Source organism: Propithecus coquereli, unplaced genomic scaffold (assembly GCF_000956105.1).
Source record: "Propithecus coquereli isolate 6110/MARCELLA unplaced genomic scaffold, Pcoq_1.0 Scaffold66, whole genome shotgun sequence".
In the NCBI taxonomy this organism is placed as follows: Eukaryota; Metazoa; Chordata; class Mammalia; order Primates; family Indriidae; genus Propithecus; species Propithecus coquereli.
The window spans coordinates 7418809-7435147 of record NW_012152618.1 but is presented as its reverse complement, the minus strand read 5'-3'; the positions used below and the strand labels follow the sequence as shown (position 1 = coordinate 7435147).

At 42.6% G+C, this 16339-nt stretch overlaps 1 protein-coding gene across 1 annotated transcript in view; it reads left to right on the top strand.

Moving 5' to 3' along the window:
- Nucleotides 1-11182, top strand: part of GNPAT (glyceronephosphate O-acyltransferase) — a 33235-nt gene extending 22053 nt beyond the window's left edge. Inside the window, exons 9-16 of the mRNA XM_012660291.1 lie at nucleotides 965-1188; nucleotides 3786-4028; nucleotides 5062-5141; nucleotides 6027-6167; nucleotides 7313-7412; nucleotides 7504-7597; nucleotides 9525-9586; nucleotides 10888-11182. Coding sequence (XP_012515745.1) covers nucleotides 965-1188; nucleotides 3786-4028; nucleotides 5062-5141; nucleotides 6027-6167; nucleotides 7313-7412; nucleotides 7504-7597; nucleotides 9525-9586; nucleotides 10888-10931 — 988 coding nt within the window. The 3' untranslated portion in view covers nucleotides 10932-11182. The remainder of the gene's footprint in view (nucleotides 1-964; nucleotides 1189-3785; nucleotides 4029-5061; nucleotides 5142-6026; nucleotides 6168-7312; nucleotides 7413-7503; nucleotides 7598-9524; nucleotides 9587-10887) is intronic.
- Nucleotides 11183-16339: the final 5157 nt, after the last annotated feature.

Sequence of the window (16339 nt, the reverse complement as noted above, 5' to 3'; positions counted from 1 at the left end):
TATGTACAGGAATTGTTGAGCACTATTGGTAGGCCAGCCAAAGTAGGTACTAAATATTATTTTTGATTCTAGAAAGGATTGCATAATAATAATGAATGGCAGCAAGTCTCTATTCTCAAGAAGGTTGTAGTTTTATGGACAAGAAAATGTGTTAGGTTCTTTCAGGATGCAGGGTATAGATACACATTTGGGTATACCTGGATGGGTAAAGGAGACAAACCATTTGCCTGCACAGCCAGGCCTCAGATGCCTGCAAGATCATTTATAATTTATCTGTAGCTTCAGCAGTTCCCCAGCAGCTACATTAGTCATTGCAGAAGCAGATGTTAGCTTTTTGCTGCCACAGGCTTTCTCTCTTTAGATCTCAAGTTGGGTTGGCCAGTTATTGTCTAGTATAGGCACGCTTATTGGCTACAGCTTTCACATTAAGCTACCTTATTATGTGGCTACTTTTAGGTCATATGTGTATCTCTGCTCCAACCAGCTCTGTGTAGGCCTAATCGTACGATTCAAAGTTTCGTGATCTGTACATGAAGTCAGGCAAACTGGACAGCCTATCCAGTATAGATGTAAACAGTTACTGTGTGATCTGATAAGCATGTCTACAATAGAGATATGTTCAATGTGCTGTGGATTCTGAAAAGACAATAATTCAGTCTACTGGGGGAGGCATCAGTTTTCGCTGAAGTGATGTATCCTATTTATAAAGCAACAGAAGTTTTTTGTCTGCAACTGGGAATAATAGGACTTTGAGTATTTTTTGATATCACCTCTCAAGAGCATACCCTGGAAATGTACGGGTAGGTTACACTATAATAAAACAAAGGAATGCCTCTTGCGCATGACCTGAGAGAATTTGGTTGGCAGAAAGTATGAGACGTCTTCTAAAGGGTTGATCTTCTCTCCCATTCCCATTTGTTAGGTGGCAGAACTGTAATTTGTTGTTCTGTGCTCTTCCTTTTAGATACATTCCTCAGAAACAATCCGCGGACATGCATGCCTTTGTCACTGAAGTTGCCTACAAAATGCAGCTTCTGCAAATTCAGAACCTGGTTTTGAGCCCCTGGTCCCTAATAGTTGCTGTTCTACTTCAGAACCGGCCATCCATGGACTTTGATGCTCTGGTGGAAAAGACTTTATGGCTGAAAGGCTTAACCCAGGTGTTCGGAGGGTTTCTCATTTGGCCCGGTATGTAGGTGAGACGTAGGTGGTGAGAATGCTTGTTGCAAAGTTGTAGCGTGGACCTGAGAAACCTTTAGAAGACTTTCGGCAAAGCATTGCTCAGAGAGAGGAAGAACACCTAATCTGTTTTTATCACTATAGGACATTAAACACAGCATATTAATTATTTGAGAATAGTTGTTTACATGTCATTTCCCCCTACAAGACTCTGAGTATCTTGAGGACTAGAATACCATCTCCTTGGCAGCTAGCAGAGTGGAGAATGAAGTTACAAATCCTGTTGTAGTCCACAACTCCTTCCCTCCACACCACCTCTTTAAACCACACTATGTTTGCAACCCATTGGTCTCACTGAATTGTAAGGATTAAAGACTGGGTCTTGTAGAACTTTATGCAATTCTGTGATAAAAACTATGTAAAAACCTCATTGGAGTTATGAATACTATGCTGGGCATTCAGGATATATATGACAGTACTTAGCTTAAGTTGTTTTTAATCTATTTGGTTTAAAATCGTACAGAGTAGAGTTAGAAATGCAATCCTTTCAAGACCAGATAATTACTTATCGTCAGGTACGTACTATTATTCACTCATCAGTCCTATGTTGAGTACCTCATTGGTGCTGGGTACTACCAGGATACAAAGTGAACAAGGTAGATCCCTGTCCTGGAGGTTCTCCTGGTTTGTAGAAAGCAGGGGTGGGTGGGTGATATGTACGCTAGTAACAAGGGTGCAGTGAAGTAGAGACAGGGAGCTACGCGTGCGCTCTGGAGGGTTCCTGAGCATTCTGTGGAGGAAAGGCCATACTGTGGAATCAGGAAGATTTCATAGATGTGACCTTTGAGCCGATCTTGACAGAAAAGTAGGAGCTCTGCAGGAAGACAGGGAGAGGAGCCTTGCAAGGCAGGGATGAGGAAATGCAGGATGGGCCAGGCACTGAGGATTCACTGGTGACGCTAGAATGGTGGCTGCGGGTGAGGGAGCGACGGAAGATGAGGGTGTGAAGACGGCTGATCATACAGGCCCGCGGGCCTCGGGGCTCAGGACTGAGACCTCTAGGTTAGTGGAAGCACTTACAGACTTTAAGCAGGGAAGTATTGCAGATCGGCTTTTAGGAAACAAGCTGGTATCAGTTTTAAGGTGGACCCCAGTGGGGAGAGACTGGAGGAAGGGAGTCGAGGTGGGAGGCTGCCGTGCCCAGATGAGAAGCGAAGAGGCTTGGGCCGTGGCAGTGGCAGTGCTCATGGCCCAGCCACAAGGTGTCAAGGAGGAATCACTGACAGAAGTGCCAGTCATTCGCATGCCATTCACCAAGAGGGAAAGAAATGAATCAGACATCTGTTCTCAGTCCTGTGAAGGTCTGGTAGGAGGCAAAGGACTTGTTAGTTCTGATACACGGTAGCAAGTGTTGGATGTCGTGAGGGAGGAGTAGGTAAAGTGCTAAACCCATCACCTTTTGGCCTAGGAACATATGAAAACATAGGTACCTGTCTTTCTAAAGTGTTTTGCTTTTTCAAGATGGGATAAATATGTGACTAATCCATAACAAAGAGTATCTGTTCAGGCACTACAGTAACTCTTGTTACTATAATAAAGTGAGGGTTTGTATCCAAGTGACGGTAATAGAGTGGGTGACTAAATATCATTCCTAACGTACAACATGTTACTGATTCTCCATGCTGAGAATATTTGTTAAATATCGCCATCTCTTCATTATGCTTCTGTATTTCTAGCTGCATGGCTCTCTGCAGGCCAATGTCGTGTCAGGTGATAGTGTCAGGAACTGTTATGGGACTGCTTCTTTGGTTATCTTTGATGTGGGAAAACAGGGAATCTCTTCGGCAGCCCTCTGTGCTCATGGCGGCCCGATGGTAGGACTGTGCCTCTTTGGGTTGCCCTTTGGTCCACCTGCAAGGTGATATTCTTGCCACCTTGTTCTAGGTTTCAGCAGGCTGTGTGTGTGAAGTATGTGTGTGCGTGTGCGAAGTATGGCTTAATGCAGCAGTCCCCAGCCTCTTTGGCACCAGCGACTGGTTTCATGGAAGACAATTTTTCCACGGCCTGGGGAGGGGCTGGGGATGGCGAGTGAAGGAGAGCAGCTGTAGATACAGATAAAGCTTTAGCTCATTTCCTGCTGTGTGGCCCAGTTCCTAATAGGTTGTGGAACAGTACCGGGGGCTGGGGACTGCAGTGTTAACGTGCTCTTAACGCTAATCATGGGCCTTTTGTCTTAGTATTGTTGCATTCACATGCATGTGATTTTCCAGTTCATGGAACTTGCTATTACAAAACTCTGGATACCCTTGGTTCCCACAGTAGACAGAGGAAGTGTTGATTTTCAGAGCAGAAACTTACGGGCATTTCAGAATGGCTGACAGATTTGGGGTAGATAAAAAAGTATGTTACATGTTCTTAGACAGGGATTTGATTTATCAAATAGTACTTTTAAGATTTTCTTCCATGTGATATTGTTACCTCAATTGGTAGAGACTAAAACCTGACACTTGAAAATAAATGTCTGTCAAGTTTCTAGCATTAAGCATACAAGGCCTAAGATTCCTGCAGTGACCTGTCTCATTTGAATGACTTGTCTTTGTGTGTAGATAACAAACCTGCTGAAGAAATTGTGCAGTCCCACATTCTTCTGCATTCCAACATCGCCAGCATTGTCAGAGACCAGGTGATTCTGAGAGTGGACTCTGGAGACTCAGAAGTGGTCGATGGACTTATTTTCCAGCACATCACTCTCCTCATGTGCTCAGCTTATAGGAACCAGTTGCTCAACGTTTTTGTCCGTCCTTCCTTAGTAGCTATAGCATTGCAGATGACACCTGGGTTCAGGAAAGGTAACTTTCAGGAATGTGATCTTGAATTTTAGAAGAGGCCCGGCCATTCTATTCCATTCCATGTAGGGAGCAACCTTTGAAGCCTTGTAACCTTCAGCCACATCTGTGCAACCCAGTAAGGAGTAGGCCTGTACACTCAGAAGAAATTAGCTTTGTTTCCTAAATGCATGGCCATCTGCTTAGAATTTTGGAATTCGAAGGGCCTAGAAATCATCTAATCTAAACCTCTCCTTTTATAAATAAGGAAATTTAGGCCTACAAAGTTACATAGTTACTCAGAGAAGGATCTGGCATTTGAGCACAGTTCTCCACTTCCTGGTCTGATACTCTGTTTCTGCTGTAACAGTTCCCTGATCCGGCAGAGGCCGATGGGGTGGGTAAGCCATCCAGCAGTGTATGAGTACTTACTAGATGCACAGTAGCATTCTGGTCGCATCGAGGAATGTAAAAATGAGTAAGACACCGTTCTTGTTCACAGGAGTAGTCAAGGCCAGGGGTTTCTGCCCAGGCCACGTGTTAGAACTATGGGGGATGTGAGGGGACAGGGCGAGCCTCACCCCAGAGGTTCTTCTTCCCTTGTTCTGGGGTATGGGCAAGCCAGTAGTGTTTTGGTCTTAGCTTTTCAAAGCTCCACAGTTGAGTCTAAGGAAAAATGCTAAAGATACAGGAAATATGAATATAGAGGGAAATTAAGAAATCAGTTCCTTCTCTACTAGGGAACAATGGGGTAGGGGAAAGTAAAGTACCCCGGCTTCTAATGACCATGGTGTCTTGCTCATTACCAGACTGGCTGATTACGGGCCTGGTTGTAATTTAGATTTAATCATTTAAAAACTATGCTAGACTGTAGTTTGCTTTGTAAGTAAAATTTGGATCGATTTTAGCTTCTTTTAGGGGACTTAATTCCTATCCCCGTTATATGAATAAAAACATGCCTTTGAAATACTGCATTTGGGCATATCATGGACTTCCTGGTACTCCCCAAAAGTTTAAAAAGCAATATTGTAATTTTATGTAATGAATTTATTTCCAGAGGATGTCTACAGTTGCTTTTGTTTCCTACGCGATGTTTTTTCAGATGAGTTCATCTTCCTTCCAGGAAACATGCTAAAGGTAAAGTCCTTACAACAAAGAGCAAGTATGCTCGCAGTGTGAGTTCTGGAAACACTAGGTGTGAATTCACAGACGGGTCGCAGGCAATGTGTCGTCTCTTTCTTCAAGGTGAAGCGGGGCAGAGAAAACTGGGACACTCACAGTTTAGCAGACTCTAGTTTAAACCCAGGTCAAGTTTAATTAATGATTTAGGATTATTTGGTGAGAGGAAGGTCATTCTTTGAACCATTAGTGAGGCCACTATAAATAAACTAACTCTGTTTTAGTAAACTTTAAAAAACCAGCACTCATTTTCCTGTTACCAGCTTCTTGGAGTGAGTCAGCCAGGCAAATGCCTTTTGTTTTGAGAGTAATGAGTGATGGTCTTGCTTCATGGTGTAGACAGCTGAGGAATCGCCAGGCTCCCAGAGCCGGGCTGCTGTTTGGTTGGGACAGGGAGTGGCAGAATAGATGAGACGGGGTTGTTAAGTGTTTGTATGCTATGCTAAGGAGAACAGGTTTTATTCTGTAGGGAGTAGGAGCAGGGGTGTTAGAGGTTTTTAAGTACAAGGGTAATTCTAAGTATTTTTAAGAGTTGCCGTATGTGCTTCCTGTTTAAATTAAGGAATGTGGCCGTGCAAAGTGAAAGAAAATTCATCACCCAGGTCATGATTTCTAAAGCTTATGAATTTTTTGTGTTTGAGGTTCAACATTTTGAATGTTAGAACAGATGCTTCTCTGGCTACTGTCTAACAACCAGAATTGTTCTGGGAGGGGCTGTGGAAGTAGCTGGTGTTCTCTGAGATGTCGTTCAGAGAACAACACGTGGCTGCATACATTGTGATCAGCATTGCACACATTAACCTAAATGAGCGAGTGCCTTATGGCTTTCCCTTCCCCTTCCAGGACTTCGAAGAAGGCTGTTACCTGCTTTGTAAAAGTGAGGCCATACAAGTGACTACGAGGGACATTCTAATTACAGAGAAAGGAAATACCGTGTTAGAATTTTTAACAGGACTCTTTAAGCCTTTTGTGGAATGTTATCAGGTATGTAAATTCGGCATTCTTCTTCATGTTTCCCATGTCAAATATAATAAGACTTTCTCAGTCTGCTTATTTCTAATCTGAAGGACAGGTGTCTTCCCCAGGCAAATGTAGAACTAGAGACTGATTAATATGATGAATGATTTCACCTCTCCAGTGAGGGATGAAATGCTCCATGCATATAGGGGGAAGCTTGGTCCATTAAAGACCCAAGAGGGTGACAGCTTAGTGATGCCATAAGCACAGTATTTATGTGACCGCAGTTACACCCAGACATTGTCATACTGTATCTTATGTCTTTTGTTCACAGTATATAGCAAGGTGTTTGATATATTAATATAGTAGGCACTCAGTAAAGGCAAGACTTGAATGATACAAAAAGTCAGTTATTTATATTGCTAAATGCTAATATTATAAGGAAAAGAAAAAGTTCAAGTGAAAGTATCTGAGTTTGTCAGAGCTCTTAGGAGTGGTTAGAGAAAGGAGATGGTTACATGCCCAGCAGGAATTGTGCCAAGATTCAGAGGGAGAGGGAGTTTTAAACGTAAACCATAGGAGAGGCCTGCACATATTTGACACAAGAGGATTCTGTGACTCTCAGCTCTGTTTACATGCACACCGGCCTCTGGCACCAGGACCGACTTCCTGGCAGAGTGGGGTTTGTGGGCCATGAAATGACCCATGCCAGCCTCCCTTGCACAAAGCCTAGCACTTAGTGAGCATCTGATAGGTGTTAGTTCTACCTTTAATCACCTTCCTACAGTAGAAATCATCAAGTATTTTAAGGCCTGGCACTTTGTAAGGTGTATTTAGAGAAAAAAACAAAATTATAAAAATCTGTCCCCTCTCTTCCTGAGTAGCATAAGCTGATGGTAATTAACTTGCAACCTATTAATATTAATATGAAAAATTATACTTTAATAAATATCAATATTTTTTCAAATTCCCTTTTTCTAATTATAAAAAGTAATATAAGCTTGAAAGTGATGTCCTAAAAATTCTTCAGCTTTTCTCTGCTCCAGGTTTGGAGAGTTTTTAGGCAGCTCTAATATATCATTCTCTTAAAAGGGGCAATGGAAAGTTATTTACAGTTCTGTTGTATTCGGCTACCCTTTTTCTGTTCCCCTTATCTTCCGTTATAAAATCAGATAATTTGCAAATACCTCTTGAGTGAAGAAGAGGACCACTTCAGTGAGAAGCAGTACTTGGCTGCAGTCAGAAAATACACAGGCCAACTTCTCGATCAAGGTCAGTCATAGCTCTGTGGGCGGTGATTTGTTTTAGTTGAGAACAAAACAGTGGTCCGCTAACTCGGACTCTTCCTCACCCTCTATTGTAGGTGCCTCTCAGTGTTATGACGTATTATCTTCTGATGTGCAGAAAAATGCCTTAGCAGCTTTTGTGAGGCTTGGTGTGGTGGAGAAAAACAAGGTGTAAGTAGTCGATGAGATCCCATGGGTGCTAAATGGGCAAGGACAGGAATGACATTTGAGCACAAATTCCAGAGACACAAAAATGTATGATCTTAGTAGATCACAGTTTACTAGCTTTATATTGTGTTAGGTTATTAAGTATTAAGTTATTAAGTATGAAATGTCCAATTTCTTTAAATACTAAGTTTGACTGTTGATATTTCTGACATTTCACTTTGACATGTCTTGTTTTATGTTTATTGTGTCTTTCAAATGCACGTTTTGGCTTGTGATTATCTTTCAAACTTTTTTTAGAGCAGTTTTTGTGAAACCATGGATAAGTTAAAAATTTGTGTTATTTTCGAATAATGAGTTCCTCTGTGGAACCAATGCAGCGCAGATAGCTCGAAATATCAACAAAGTGTTTGGGAAGGATGTGGCTAACCAACACACAGTATGTTGATGGTTTGAGAAATTTCGTTCTGGTGATTTTAATCTTGGAAATGAGCCACGGGGCAATCTGAGACCAAGGTGGATAATGATGAGCTGAAAGTCCTAGTGGAGGCGAATCCATCTCAACCTACGTGTGAATCAGCAGCAAGGTTTGACATTACTATTCCAACAATATTGGACCGTTTGAAACAAATCAGCAAGGTAAAGAAGCTGGATACATGGGTTCTGCATGAATTAAATGAGCATCAGAAGAGAAATTGTCTCGAAGCTTGTCTTTCTTTGCTGTCACGACATAAAGCTGAACCATTTCTATACCATATTTTTATGTGTGATGAAAAATGGATCCTTTTTGATAATCGCAAGCGTTTGGCACAACAGTTGGATAAAGATGAAGTGCCAAAACAACAGTTCAAAACTGAATATTCATCAAAAAAAGCTAATGGTGTCTGTTTGGTGGTCCAACACTGGTATTATCCACTACAGTTTCATGAAACCTGGTCAATCGATCACAGTGGATGTCTGCTGCAACCAGTTGGATGAAATGATGAGGATGCTTGTGATTAAGCAGCCAAAATTGGTCAACAGAGACAGGCCAGTCCTCTCGCAAGATAACACTGGACCACATGTCACACAAACAACACTGCTCAAACTACAGAGGCTGGACTTGGAAACTCTCTGTCATCCACCGTATTCACCAGACCTTGCACCAACTGACTACCACTTCTTCCAGGCTTTGGACCACTTCTTGTAAGGAAAAATATTCAGTTCTCAACAAGCTGTGGAAAATGCCTTTCACCATTTCATCGCCACTTGCTCTCTTGGCCTCTTTGCTGCTGGCATAAACAAGCTACTGTGAAGATGTTAAAACTGTGTTGATAGTTTAGGTGCATACTTTGATTATTGTACTGCTTCTTGTTTGAGATATAATAAACTACACTTTTGATTTGAAATCGGACATTTCACATTTAATGACCTAATACTTTACTTATCCATCCCCTAATTAGTTAAGTCAATATGACTTACCCTGAAAATTTTTTGTGGTTATGAATAAAAATGCAGTTGAAGTGCAGAAAGAAAGTACTCTAGGCCAGTATTTGACCTAATATTGAAATATATAGATTAATTACAAGAAAGATTTTTGGAGGAGTGTAGCCTGTATGTACACATACATATACATTACATATATATGACACATATGACTGTACATATGTATAGATACATAGATATTTATTCTTCTAAGTAAACAAATTAACAATAATAAAGCTTAAGATGTAAACTCTCACAATTATGTCTCTTATGTGGTCCACAGATGAAACAGGAAGCCAGGAGGTAGGACAGGAACAAGAGGTCTTTGAACTGCATAAGACTGGCCTCAAGGGAGACTGTTGAAAAGTACTCTTGCAGTATCTATGATCAGCAGCAAAATATAATAATGAAAGTTGTCTTTTCCCCATAGATTATGTAATAACAAAGCTTATTAATTCTTTTCTCCTAGAAATAATGACTGTGTATTTAATGTGAATGAACCCACCGTAACCAAATTAGAAGAAATGCTTGGTAAGTGCAGTTTAATGAGATATGATGAGTTTTCGCCTTGTATTTATCAATATATATTAAAACAAAAAAGTATACTGTGGCACCAAATACTTTATCAAAATGAATAGTAGTGGAGTTCTGATATAAACAGGCAACTACTTATATAATCTAGAATTTTCTCAAGGACACTAAAGAGAAAGTTCAGAGAAAACTAACAAAGAAAACACAGCAAGCATAAAGTAGGCAGTCTTCCACAACATAAAGATTCAGTTCCTAACGTAACCAGTCTGAGTCAGAAATCCAGACCCTTCACGTCCTAGTCTTGGTGAGACTATCTCTCATTTTTGTCCTTTGATTCATGCCATCCTTCTCAATTCTTGGTTCCCTTCTTTTCCATGTGAGAGATTGGGGTCAGTGTCCATATCACATAAACTTTCTGAACTCAGAACTAGCGCATCCTTGGGAGAATAACCCCATGCTTACTTTTCTCTAGATCCTGTCAGTTATAAAGAAATAGTCCCACCCAAAAAAGGCAGGGCCGTTGGTTTATGGTACGTAGTGAGAGTCAAGAGTGTTGACATAACAGAGAGAGACAATGCTCAGTGGAGGTCCAGAACACTTCTCATAGCATTAATGGGGCAGTTCGAGGAGGGTGTTGAAAAAATAATTATCTGTTGATTATATCGAATAAGCAGATATCCTTGAGTGGATCTTCGTACAAGTATTTTTCTACCTGATCTTAATCTGTCTATTGGGATTAAGTGAAGACTAGGACAGGGCACATGGACAAAGGAGAACAGTTGAAGAAAAAGGCTAGAAGGGCAATGGACTAGTTGCCATGGATGGGGAAGATGCAAGTACCAGATCGTGTGGAAGAAAATGTAGGTTGTAATCCCAGTCTCCCATTCATATCATATCTGAAACTCTCAGAATATGCAACGTTGAAACTCTGTTTCAAATTTGGTAAGAGGATATATAGCTAAGACAACCCCCAAAACCCATCATTCTGTGAGGGTGACAGAATCAGTTTCCTAATCACAGGAAGCAGATGTAACGTGAGTGTGAACATACCAGAACATACTGAACTTGAAGTTCAGAAGACACGATGGGGTTCAGCTCCTGGCTCTGGCCCTGTGGCACCGGCCACACGCTCACCTCTTGCGCCACTTCTGCAGAGTGGGCTGACATCCTTGTTGGTTGCTGCACATGTAAAGCTCTATACAAGTGTGAGGTGTCTGTCTTGGGTGGTGGCTTAAGGAACAGTCGGATGAGGAAGGGCAAAATCAACATCATTTCATGAGCTGTCTCTCTTTTTTTCTTAGGTGGTAAGACGCCTATAGGAAAACCAACCACTGCAAAACTTTAATAATCACCAACTAGTTATGGAAAATTTGGTCACATAATTGCTCTCATCAAAGGACTCTTTGAAGTAAAGGAAGAGACACATCTTCTCATACTTCATAAGACTTTGAGAACAGCGGACTTAGTAGCGAGGAAGAGGTGACCATTGTCAGCAGTCAGTGTGATCTTCCCCACCGCGATGGTTAAAAGGCGTTTGTATCCAACACTGTGTGTGTTTTAAAATAAAATAAATCTTTTGGAAACATGTTTGGAAAAGCAAAGCTAAGCTCCTATTTCACTAACACTTTTCAACTTAAGTACATGTATTGAATTTTTATGTTGACTTTGGAATTAAAGTGTGATACCAACACTAAAGGCTCTGGCTGTTATTAATAAAAGTACTGAAAAGGGTATACCTTACATTTCTTGTGGCTTGCTTTGATTAAAGTTGCCTCAAACGAGTATAGGTTTGACAGAGATATAATAAATTAGCTAGCTTACTTTAAATTTTGCCACCCAAGGGCCTGAATTAACAAAACTGAATTAGTCAAAGTATGTGCAACAGAGAGATGCTATGTGACATAAATAAGCTGAGCTGCCCCACTTCAGAGACTCACACTTCCCACCTGCCTGCCCTGCACACAGCCCCCTTACCTGAGCTTGTCCTCCAGGGTTGGTGTCTCTGCGCGCTCCTCCTCCCGGACATCCAGCCTCTCCCCCAGCACGGCCTCCAGAACGTCCCTGCACTCCTCACACTCTGAGAAAAGACACACACGCCGGCCTCAGTGGGAAGCTGGACACGCTGCTGTGGTCACTGCCCACAGGGGAGGAGGCAGGGCCCATCCCAGGGACAAAAGTGTCCCCAGTACCAGGTTCTATGTGGGGATTGCTACAACTTTGATTCTCAACCTCCCATCTCCATGGCATTGATAATCCCCTATTGAAAAGTGAGGAAAGAGAAGCTCAAAGACACATAGAGTCACTTGGCAAACATTGCATTGGTACTTGGGACCGAGTCAGAGTTCACATCCCCTACGGTCTGACTCTTAATCAGGGGCCACGTGACCAGCCAAGCAGCCTGTGACGTAAGTCACTGTGCTGGGCGTGACACAGTGACTCCTGCACAGCTGGGAAGGTCCCGAGGAGAACAGGACTAGTGGGTCCCTCGTGCTGGGAATGTGAAGAATGCACCAGCCTCTCACAGGTAAGAATGTGGGTTGGTGCACTTGTGTGAAATATCAGGCATCAGACCACAAGGACCTGAGAGAACATTCCCTCCCACACACTAGTGGGGCTTGGGTTAGATTGGAAGTAAGAACTGTGAACTCAGTGATTACTCTCGTCAGGCTCTGCTGTAAAAGCGATACAAGAATTAATGAAGGTGTTCATTACAACTCAAAGAAATAGGTGCTGCGATAGCACCTCATAAACGGAGGAGGAAACTGAGGCACAGCGTAGACAAACAACTTGCATTGGCGTCCAGAGACATTCCAGGGTCCCTGCTCTACACACGGCACTGTAACCTCGACTAGGCCTTCAGCCTTCTTCCATCTTCTTCCTCTTCATAATGTTTCATACGCTTATATTATGATTAGATGGAAAGGTGTTAATGAGACACAGCTTGTCCTTTCCCAGAACTCGTCTCTTCACTTCCATAACAGGCTTCAATTTTTATTCTCTTTAATTCCTTTTGATTGAAAAAAATCCTCTTTGGTTTATTGGAAAATAATTTGTAGGAAAATGATGCAAATGCACCCTCAGCCTTGCAGGCTTGCTCCTAATCCTGCTGTTGTGCACGTGCCCCTGCTCCCAGGATCCCCGAGGTCACTCGAGCTTCTCTTCCTGAGCAGGACAAGGGCTGGCGGTGGCCAGGCTGACAGGCCCACCCCCCACACTGGTTTGCTTGTCACAGGGGCTGCTGCTCTCCTCCTCGTCCCTTGTTCACACGTGGGCCAACGTCTCCTGGCTCTGACCGTCACGGTCCACCTGCACCGGCCAGCCGTCCTGTGTCCCTGAACGTTCCCCAGCTCGGGGGACACACAGGTGTGGGAAAGCTTCCCTGACATAACCAGAAGCACCATCTACCTTCCAGCTAAGTTTCAAATGACTTTCTTGGACTCAAAGTAGATCCGCTGTCCCAGGAAGCAGAGCTTCCCTCTCACCAGGGTCAGCCCTTGGGACAGGGTCACTAAGGAATGCCACCACTGTCGTTAGGAGCACACTCCTCTGGAAGCTCCTCTGAAGCAGGGGCTGTGTCCCACCACCTTCCCCAGGGGGGCAGCTCAGTGCTTTCCTGTTGGGCCTCAACACGAGCTTGAATTGAATGGAAGCTCATCAGTCCCAGAAACTACAACAGTGACGCTATACGACTGCGGGATTTGACACAGTACACAGGGTCCTGACATAAACCAGTGTAGCTTGTGCCCCAAATCACAGGCACTTCCTTGGCAGCTGCAGGAATAAAAAACTGAGATTTTACCCACGTCCCACCCTACTCCTCACCTGGAACTGTGGTCAAAACTCTTTGTACCTCAGTTTCTCCATCCTCAGAAAAATGAAGTTAAAATACCCCTTTTTCCCTTCCTAGGAATATAATCAGGATGGAATTTATTTTGATAAAGGGAAGAGAAGCACGAAGTCTAGAGACTTTATTTTCTCAGAGAGAACACATACAACCGTTCATCACTGTGAGGACGGCGAACCTACAGAACTTACTGTATTTCTGCAGCTGGTTGGCCAGGGAGAAGGCCATCGATTCGGAAATAGTTTCTCCCTGAGGTCTCGAAGCTGCTGTTTGCTCTCTGCCAGCTGGGAGCGCGGTTCCCTGTTGTTTTCCCAGATGTCCATCTCCGCCCTCTGCCTGGACAGAGGGCAGAGAGACCCTGCCATGCTGCCAGGTGTGGCAGAAGAGGCACAGCCAGGGACTGGGGAGAAGAAACCCAAACACGTGACGGGTGAAGAACAAACGAAACCAAAGAGGTTTCATCGGGACTGAGGGAGGACCAGCACCGCACTGCTTAACTTACTGTTGGGAAAACGTGATCCGCACCCCACAGCCCTCGACAGTCCTTCACTGTGCAGTGAATCGGGTTCAAGGTGCCAGAGCTCAGAGCCGAAGGCTCTGCCTGCAGCTGAGACTCCAACTAGAGTGAGGCAGGTAGAGCTCAGTGCGCCGGGTAACTGTCTGCGGTTGTCAGAATTATGTGCGGGTGCACGGAATGTTAGGAGCCCCTGTCCCCCAGTGCCTGGGCCATGCCGATACACAAGCCAGGTGGAGTAGCCTGAAGGGGACACCACTGATGGGACACCCCCTGAGTGGCCATGCTCCAGAGCGGTGTAGACATGTGCTTATGCCACAGACCCCTTCATTTATCAGTAAATCTAAGCGTGCTTCCTCTTGTCCATTCTTGTGTCCGTGTGGAAATATCTAGGCAGAAACAGTTTCCCCACGAGTTTTATTTTGTTCATGGTTGTTAAGTAGTCACCCCACCATTTCTTGACCATTAAAACAGAACTTAGGACATTTCCTAAATTAAATAATGTAAAACTTTTGCAATGTAAAAATCTGAATCTTTCATGACATTCTTCTCTGTGTCTTCTCCCATCCCTCCAAATCCATTAGAAAGCATAGAACAAAATGTAGTTTATAACACTAAGTGAACAAATACTGAGTTTTTCCATATGGTTTCTATCCTGTGTGAGTGTTCTTGCTACATTCCAGGTTTACGTTGGCTTCAGTCCTCTCACAGGGGGCTGTGTCTCTCCTTGTACCTGCGTCATGTGTGACTTCCCACCGCCTTTGTCCTCCCCTATGTGTGGGCTGCTTTGGGTTGTTAATTCATGTCACTGAACGTTAAATTTCACACTTGTTGCTAATGGATTTCTTCCTTCTCCCTCGCATTCTCTTTCCCGGCGTCACAGTGATTAAACTACCAATTGTCTCTGCTATTTCCCAACACTGCTCTAGGCGAGCTGATGGGAAAAAGGAGATCCAATTATTACGTGTGTGTATAAAATATGCATTTCTCAATAAATACAGAACACGTGACATACATATATATCTCACACATCCCATACGACTCTGACAAAGTTTGAAATGGGGACGAGATTCAATAGAATGCCTTCGGGTGGCTAGTTACGATCTGAAGTGGTACCAGTCGCCTGCGTCTCACTGTATTTTTTTCATTCTCATTATTCAGGAATCAAAAGAAATAGGAATGTGCCTTATTTCACCATCATTGTTATCATGCTCCATATACTCACCTTCAAGACAAGTTTGCTTTATGAATGACATGAGCCTGACAAAGGTAGCACACACACAACCACACACCAATATTGCTAATGAAGATCAATGCAAAAATCCTAATGAAATATTTATTGGAATCAGGCGGTATATTAAAATATATTACAATCAACTAAAATCCATAGTGTTTAAATGTGGTTCAGTGTTAAGAAATCTAAACACTTGCCACATTAATATGATAGAAGAAAAATCGTGATTTGCTCAACAGATGCTGAGACTCATTTGATAATTCAATATGCATTTCCCGACCTAAAAAAATCAAAGCCTGGCATGGTTGCCAAGGACCCACAGTCCCAACTACTCAGGAGACTGAGGCAGGAAGATAGCTTGAGCCTAGGAGTTCAAGGCTGTAGTGCACAGTAGTTGTGCCTGCACTCCAGCCTGGATTACACAGTGAGACCGTATTTCTTAAAAAAAATAAAAACCACAACTCTCAGTAACTAGAATAGATGATCCCTTAACACAATGACCAAAATCCAGCATCATGCTTCAAGGAAAAACAAAATATTTTCATGAGTATCAAGCAAAAAATTATTTCACATAGTTTTAGATGTTCAACTTAATGTAGCACAGCAAGAAAACTACCTAAGATGTATGGAAACTGAAAAGTGGTCAAAGGATCTTTATTTGCAGGTGATATAAATGCATATTTGAAAACTCCAAAGAAACAAAGAGAAAAGTAACAAAATTCATGAAAGAATTAGATAAGGCACTGGCTACAATGTTTCTAATTAAAATCAATATGTTTCCTACATACAGTCAGAAAACATAATGGAGATAAAGATTCCATTCATGATAGCATTACTAGAAGAAATGCCAAGGAATAAACTCACCAAGAAATGTGAGAGACACTTGTTACCTTAGTTTCAATACTGCTATTTGTTATTCCTCAAAACTAAGGGTCTCCAAGCTGCCTCCATTCACCTTTTTAAAAACTTTTTATCAGAAACATTAAGAAGCGTAATTCCAACATTTATGCTATAACTCCTTGTATTTGTGACCACCAGTATGTCCCAGGATGCTATCTCACAGTCTAAACAAGAAATAACTACTGCCTTTTTTCTTTTAGTAGTCTTCATCTTAACAAAGAGGATGATTCTTGTTAGAGAAAACAAAGATGTTTTCTTTCA